At 44.1% G+C, this 8,588-nt stretch overlaps 1 protein-coding gene across 1 annotated transcript; it reads left to right on the plus strand.

Moving 5' to 3' along the window:
- Positions 1-3,907: 3,907 nt before the first annotated feature.
- Positions 3,908-5,723, plus strand: LOC131223062 (tyrosine--tRNA ligase, chloroplastic/mitochondrial). The gene has a single exon (XM_058218350.1). The coding sequence runs from the start codon at positions 3,941-3,943 to the stop codon at positions 5,660-5,662; it is 1,722 nt and encodes a 573-aa protein (XP_058074333.1). The 5' UTR covers positions 3,908-3,940; the 3' UTR covers positions 5,663-5,723.
- Positions 5,724-8,588: the final 2,865 nt, after the last annotated feature.

Genomic DNA, 8,588 nt, shown 5'->3' on the forward strand with positions numbered 1-8,588 from the left:
ATTTTAAAACACCAAGCATATGATGTTGTAGATGCAGGTGTGATTGAGGCCGACACATTGGAGGCGTGCATGGACTCGGAGGAGTTTGCGTACTTATAGCTATCGGACGAACCGATGTAGCCGGTGCGCTGCTCAACTAGGAGCGTCGAGTGTTTTAGTTTAGTTGAACGTCATATTGACACATTTATTTACTTTTGAGCATTTTATATTGAGCCCTAATTGTGAACCCGTACTCTGGATACATGCGTATTACTCGTTTAGTTGATTTACTTTATTCTAATACATTTATTTCATAATATATTATATTGTCTAGTTTAGTTCTATGCTAATTCGAATATTAAATTAAACGTATCAAAAGGCCACGTTTACACAAGGCATAGGTGACACGAAGAATATAAAAAATTGAGTACTTGCTTGACTTCTCAAAATTCAGAGCATTACAAGTTAGTATTGGAGCATGAGTTTAAAGTTAAATGGAATCGTGGGCGCGAAACTTCCGTAATAAGTACGCTGAAGTAGATAGAATCTTGGCATTAGCAACATTTAACCCTATAGATAAACTCCCAATTGATGGACAATGAGATGAACTTAGAAATCAAAACCGATCGTTGTGTATTCACTTAATCCACCTCATGATCAGGGGTGTACATCGAGTCAAATCGAGTCGAGCTGGCCTCAGCTCAACTCGGCTCAACAACTAGTTGACCTCAGCTCGAACTCGACTCGGCTCGGTCCTTGAGCTTGACTGGCCAGCTCGGCTTGGTTCGGTCAGCAGCTCGGGCCAATTCGAGCCAAGATCAAGTCGAGTTCACCATTGTAACATTTTCACAAACACCTAGATCGCACCTTCAAAACCTCACTGTATTTGAGACAACAGTAATGGATTTACATGTATTTTATCAAACACCTTCTAAGCAACATAAAAATCAAAATAAAAAAATGATGTTGGTTTCCTATACATACCTTCTTTGCCACCCGCCACACTTCTTTCCAATCTTTCATCAAGCACTTAGTGAGCAACATCAATATCAAAGTAACCAAGTCACTGAACTAGTTCAATTTGAGCTGGGTTCAATCCGAGTCGAGTCAAGGTGGGACCAACTTGAACTTGGCTCCATCTCATTTTTGAGCTCAAAAAATCAGCTCCACTCTCTCGAACTCAACTTTAAACCTGGTCGAATCAAGCCTTTTAGAGTCGAGTCGTGCGAGCCAACCGAGCTAGCTCGGTTCGTGTACACCTCTGCACGATAACGTTCGTAAACACCATGGTTTCTCGTAAAAAAATCCAGTGGTTGGCGTGCCATCCCCAATTTTTGCTGTTTTGTGGTCCATACAAGTTAGTTATTAGAATAATTTTCTGATCCACTGCCCAGAATCTCGGAAGGCGCCTGGTGGACGGATTGGATTTTACATAGATAATACGGTGAATCCACAGAGCGTGATTGTTGTACGCTCTCCATGAAACATGTTTTGTAGAAGGGTCTGATTTCTTGATTCACATCCTGCCATGAGTTGGCTCAGCTGATGGACGGAATAGATTTTATACAGCCTTCACGTATGGCCCCACAGTGCTTCTTGTTGTACGGGCTACCTACATCCGGAGTTGTTGGAAATTCGCGCCCCCCCGCCTTGGGGCGGCGGATTAGATCCTTGTGTCAGTAGCCAAATCACTATTGACGTGACGTCACTAAGCTCTGTTGACCCACCGTGATGCATGTGTTGTATCCATACCGTCCAACCATTTCCAGATATCGTTTTATGACATGAGAAAAAGAATGAAATAGATCTAAAGTTCAAGTGGACCCACCACGGAAAACCGTGGGAGCAGTCACACTCCGATGAAACATTTATAGGGCCCACCATGATGTATTTTTGAGTTTCAACTTATTCATAAATTAACGTAGAGATAGATAAAGTGAAAACATAAATATCGGTGGCTTCACCGAAAACTCCCGTGGCCCCTAAGAAGTTTTGAACGGTGGATGTCACAGTCCCTGCTGTTTCTTATGGTGGGGTCAACTTGAACTTTAGATCTATATCATTAATTTTCTAGTACCACATAAAACGATCTCTACAAATGGTTGGACGGTATGGATATAACACATGCATCATGGTGGGCCCACAGAGCTTGGTGACGTCACTTCAGTAGCAATTTCACTACTGAACTTGTCAGTATCTAATCCGCGCCCCCGCCTTGGAAACGGATTGGCTACTCCCCCTGCCACCGGCGCAGTGGCCGGTGGTCGGTGCTGTGTGGGCCCCACCATGATGTATTTGTTATACATGCTCGTTCATCCATTTTTATAGATCATTTTAGGGCTTAACCGGGAAAATTAGAGGGATATAAATCTCAGGTAGACCACACCACAGGAAACAATAGTGATTGGATATTCACCATTAAAATCCTCCTTAGGCCCACTGTATGGTTTATCTGACATCCAATCGGTTGATTAGGTCATGTGAGCCCAGGCTCATGTGAAGGTAAAAAACAAATATTATCTTCAACCAAAACTTTTATGGCATCCAAAAGGTTTTTAATGGTTGACGCTCATCCAAGACGGTTTCCTGTAATGTGGTCCACTTGAGATTGAAATATATCTCATTTCTGGTCTCAAATCATTTTATAATTGATGGTATGGATGAAATACATACATCATAGTTGGGTCCACATAGCACCGACCATCAGCAATTGGCTAATGGCAGGGGAGTTGCCAATCCGTTTCGGCTAACTCAAGCCAATGATAGGCGTAATCGTGCGGTTGAGATAAATGGGGGCAAGATACGTATCACGTGTAAATATCTGGTCCATTCATCAGATACTGCCACTGCGATTATCTACTTATGTAGGGAAACGGATTGGCTACTCCCCCTGCCACCAGCCCCTTGGCTGGTGGTCGGTGCGCTGTGGGCTCTACCATGATGTATGTGTTTCATTCATTACGTTCATCCATTTTCTGAAGATCATTTCAGGGCTTGGTCTAAAATATTAGAGGTATATAAATCTCACGTGGTACACACCACAAGAAAACAATAGAGATGGATTGGATATCCACCATTAAAATCTTCCTGACGCTCACTGTACTGTTTATTTGATATCCAATCTGTCGATTACGTCATACAAGCTCAGATGAAGATGAAGGGAAAAGACAAAAATCAGCTTGATCCAGAGCTTTTATGGCCCCAAAATGTTTTTAATTGTCGACACTCCTTCAACATTGTTTCCTATAATGTGGTCCACACATATATCATGGTGGGGCCCACGGAGCACCGACCACTAGCCATTGGATGGTGGCAGGGGGAGTAGCCAATCCGTCTCCCCTATGTAGCATGTAAAGGTTCGTTTTTCATATCGAACGGTCCAAATTAACTCACAAGTATGGCCTATATGATGAGGGAGGCCAGAATAAATCGGTTGCGTACTCGTACGCTGCTAAACTCTGTTGAGCCCACCATGAATGCATGTAGCTTATCCACACCGTCCATCCGTTTTTTCAGATCATTTTAGGTGTTGCGCCCAAAATTGAAGCATATACAAAGCTCAAGTGGACTCCACCACACTAAACAAGGGGATAATGATATCCACCGTCGAAACCTTTGCAGGGCCCACAGTGATGTTTATTTGTCATCCAAACCGTTCATAAGGTCACACAGAGATGGATGAAGGGAAAAATTAAATATCAGCTTGATCCAAAACCTCTGTGGCCCATCTTAAGATTTCAATGGTATGTGTTCAGTTCACACAGTCTCCTGTGGTGTGGTCCATTTGAGCTTTGAATATTGTTCGATTCCGGTACCGCCCTTAAGATAAGATGATAAAACGTATGGACGGCGTGGATGAAACACATAACTCATGGTGGACCCCACAGAGTTTACCCAGTAGCTAGTACGCAATCCGATTTTAGGCCAGAAGACTTGCTGCTCTTTCTCCACCCCAGCAGCGATGGCAGCAGCTGCTAACACGCGCACCTTCCTGCTCTTCTCCACCCCAAACAAGCTCTTCTCCTTCTCTCCTTCCACTCCCTCCAAAACCCTTCCAAAACCCTTCTTCCTTCCTCTCGTCAAATCCCTCCATTCCTCCCAAACCCCTCTCAAATCCAATCCCCCAATCTCCAAATCCATCCATCGATCGAACGTCATCGACATCCTCCAGCAAAGGGGGCTCATCGAATCGATCACCAGCGACAATCTCAGGCAAGCCTCTTCAAATCCAGCCGTCCGTCCGCTTAAAGTCTACTGTGGGTTCGATCCAACGGCTGAGAGCTTGCACTTGGGGAATTTGATTGGGATTATTGTTCTGTCGTGGTTCCGGAGGTGCGGGCATAGGACGGTCGCTTTGATTGGTGGGGCGACAGCGAGGATTGGTGACCCGTCCGGGAAGAGCTTGGAGAGGCCGGAATTGGATGTGGAGACGGTGGAGAGGAACAGCGCTGGGATTGAAGATACGGTCCGAAGGATTTTGGGTAGAAGCGATGGAGCCGTGGGCTATGGAAAAGATCGAATTTTGGATGCGGGTTCTGAAGAGAATGCGGTTTCGAATTTGAATTTTGCAGAAAACGCCAATTTGGATGTGGATTCTGAAGAAAATGTGATTTCGGATGCGGGTTCTGAAGAGAATGCTGTTTCGAATTCAGGTTCTGCGAAAAATGCCAATTCAAACGTGGGTTCTGAAGAAAATGCAATTTCGGATTTGGGTTTTGAAAAAAACACGAACTCGTATGCGGGTTCTGGAGATTCTTTCGTGATTTTGAATAATTACGATTGGTGGAAGGGCAGGAATTTGTTAGATTTCCTAAAAGAGGAAGGGCGCTTTGCGAGGGTCGGCGTGATGATCTCCAAGGAGAGTGTTAAGAGGCGATTGGCTTCTGAGGAAGGGCTGAGCTTCACCGAATTCACGTATCAGCTATTGCAGGGAAGTGATTTCCTGCATCTGTTCAAGAATGAGGGTGTGAATGTTCAAATAGGCGGGAGCGATCAGTGGGGGAATATCACTGCCGGGACTGAATTGATTCGGAAAAAGCTCCAAATCGAGGGAGCTTATGGACTGACCTTCCCTCTTCTGTTGAAGAGTGACGGAACCAAGTTTGGGAAATCTGAAGGTGGAGCGATCTGGTTATCACCGTCGATGTTGTCGCCGTATAAGTTCTACCAGTACTTCTTCTCTGTCCCAGATTCCGACATAGTGAGGTTCCTAAAGATTCTAACTTTCTTGAGTTTGGAAGAGATTGTGGAGCTGGAGGAGGGGATGAAGTGCCCCGGATATGTGCAGAACTTGGCCCAAAGGAGGCTCGCTGAGGAAGTGACCCGTTTTGTTCATGGCGTAGATGGCCTAATGGAAGCGTTGAAGGCAACCGAAGCATTGAGACCCGGGGCCGAGACACAGTTGGATTGGAAAACGATCGAGGAGATTGCCGAGGATGTCCCGTCTTGTTCTTTGGCTTATGACCAGGTGTTGAACGCATCTCTAGTCGATCTATCAGTGTCTGCTGGCTTGCTAGGTAGTAAATCGGCAGCCCGGCGGATGGTGAAGCAAGGGGGCCTTTACTTGAATAACAAAAGAGTTGATAGTGAGGAGAAGACGATTGAAGCAGATGACTTTGTCGATGGGAAAGTGCTCTTGTTATCAGCTGGGAAGAAGAACAAAATTGTTGTAAGAATCTCTTGATGACTCTTCTTGAATGATTATGTGGTTATCTATTTATTTTATAGTCAGATTTTGGTGCATTTTGGTGCATTAGTCTCATGATATATACGTTTTGCAATTATCTTTTTATCATGTTTAGTTGTTAGGGATAATTTATCCTGTTTGATTGCTAAGAATATCTTTTTTGGAATGGTAAATATAATCAGAAGACCAAAAGCAAATTCTATCTGTATTTGCTTGGGAATTTGTTGTTATTTGTTATGCACTAGAAAGCATTTGTAAGAAATTCTATGGCCACTCATGACCTTGCTCTCCCACCACAAGTGTCAGTGTTGGTAGTTTGTATGCAATCCAAACCACCTCTTCCTCCCTCCCTCCCTCCACAGTCCTTGCAGTTCACTGGCAAATCTGTTGGCATTGTGGGTCTGGGCCAGCCATTGCCAAGAGAGCCAAATTATTCAGCTGCCCCATCAGCTACTGCTCAAGATCAGAAAAACCAAACTCAAAATACAAATACTATCCAAGTATAATTGAGTTGGCAGCTAACAGTCTGGTCCCTGCAATTGCATGCCTGTTAACAGAAGAAACCTGCCATATCGTCAACCGTGAGGTTATCGAAGCATTGGGACCAAAGGGCATGCTCATGAACATTGGGTGGGCCCCCTGCAAATCTAGGGAAAGGGGAAAGGTGACTCTCTAGCGATCTAGGCCTGGCCTGGTTTGCGTTGCTCGGCCGGGAGCTGTAATTGTATGTACACATAAAGAACTCAGACGTGAGAACGGTATGATAATACGATATGATGACAATGCAGCAGTTGTCCATCCATCATATCAGTCGACTCGATCCGATTCATTCCTATCTATAGATAATGCAAGAGAGATCTTATGACCTCGCGGATGGAGAGGGATTCGAAGCCCCAGTATTCCTATCAATACTTTTGTTTTCAAGACCGACTCTTTCAACTGCTCAAACATCCATCCCTTTGCACTTGTGGATGAGCCCGAGCTTGCATCGGCTTTGCTCGAACGCTGGTTGGGCTGGGCTGGGTTGGATGTATTTGAGCACGAGCCCGGGCCTCCCAAGCAACTTTTTGGTCTCGACAATGTGGTGCTCTCACCCCACATGGGAAGTCATGTGACACACACGAGACCTGCAAAGTGATGGCAGAACTTGTGATTGGAAACTTGGAGGCTCGTGTGCTGAATAATCAACTCTTAACTCCAGCGGTTTGAGTCCTGAAAAGGTATGCAAGGTGGGTTGGAATCATGACCCACTCATTTGTTCCTTAGTCGATCCGTGACTTGGATGTGTCGGAGGGTCCATGGTTCAGAGATACATGGATGGACTATGTTTCATAAATCTTCTTGGTTGGACCATCCTAGTTCTTATTATTATTAATGAAAGGTGAGCATCCATCCTAGTTTTTTGAGTTGCAAAAAATGAAAAATCTAAGGATGCTAGGCGCATCCTCAAGTATGATGATCATGTAATGTGAACTTTATTAGGGGCTTTGGACCATCATTGATCATGGGCTGAGATATTCATGTCTGAACTGTGAAGGATTCGCTCACAAGGGAATTGTCAATATTTCCTGTTTAATGAAATGGCCTTGATATTTTGGTGAAACAACCAAAATGTCCATGACCTCTCATTTCCATGTATCTAATTTCAGATTTAGAGGGTGCATTTAGACAGCGCTTTGATTGCTCACGAATGTATTGACCAAACATGGGGAGAGAAGTGGGCTGGTTTGCAAATTGGACATTGATAAGGCTTGTGATCACGTTGATTGGGAATTCTTGGACTATATGCTCTTTCGTTTGGGATGCAAAGAAAAGTGGAGAGAGTGTATGCGAGCTTGCGTTCAAACCACTTCCTTTTCAATCCTAGTTAATGGATTGCCAAAAGGGTTCTTCAAAGCCTCTATAGGTATTAGGCAGGGTGTTATCTCCCCATCTCTTTGTTGTGATCAGGGAAGCTTTCAGCATGATGCTTTAGAAAGGGGCAGGAAACAGCTTGTTTAGCGGGTTTAAAGCTTCAAAAGGTGGGGTCCAAATGAGTCATCTCCAGTATGCTGACGACACATTACTATTTTGTGGTGGGGATGCAACATCAGTTGATAATCTTCATAAGATCATTATTTGCTTTGAAGCGATTTCGGGGCCGAAGATTAATGCTTCAAAGCCCGAGATGCTAGGGATTCATATTAGTGATGATGATTTGCAGAATCTTGCGGGTGTCTTCGTATGTAAGGTTGGATATCTTGGCTTGCCTTTATGCATTGGGAAGCCGACAAAACACCTTTGGGGCAGGGTTATTGAAAGAATTGAGAGAAATTTGGCAAGTTGAAAGTGCAGATACTTGTCTTTGGAGGGTGTCTAACTCTCATTAAGATTGCTTTTTCCAACATGCCCATTTACTTTCTATCACTCTTTGAGTGTCCCAAAATGATTTTGGATCGTCTAGGAAAGCTGAGAAGAGATTTTTTGCTGGAAAGGAGTGATGGTAATAAGTCTCACCTCCTTAAACGGGACGAGGTGTGTAAATCTACTAAAAAGGGTGGGGCCAGTAATTGAGATCTGGGAGTGATGAGTCAAGCTTTACTTAGGAAGTGGATTTGGGGGTTTGGCATTGAAGAAGGGAAGTTGTGGAGGGAGATGGTGGCATGCAAGTACGACGTTCAAGAAGGGAATTGGTATGTAAGAAGATCTTCTTTATGTAGAGCTTCGAGTATTTGGAAGGATATTGTAACAACCGAAAATGCGTAGTGGTATTGCTTATGGCCTTGGGAACGGTTGCCATATTCGTTTTTGGCTTGACCCATGGTGCGGTGATAGACCTCTTCAAGATATTTTTCCTAGAGTATTTGCCCTTGCTTTGGATCGATTTGTCAAAGTGGCAAATTGTTTCAATTTAAGTGGAGAGGAGGCAGTATGGAATCCTCCT

The sequence above is a fragment of the Magnolia sinica genome, chromosome 13 (assembly GCF_029962835.1).
Source record: "Magnolia sinica isolate HGM2019 chromosome 13, MsV1, whole genome shotgun sequence".
NCBI lineage: Eukaryota > Viridiplantae > Streptophyta > Magnoliopsida > Magnoliales > Magnoliaceae > Magnolia > Magnolia sinica.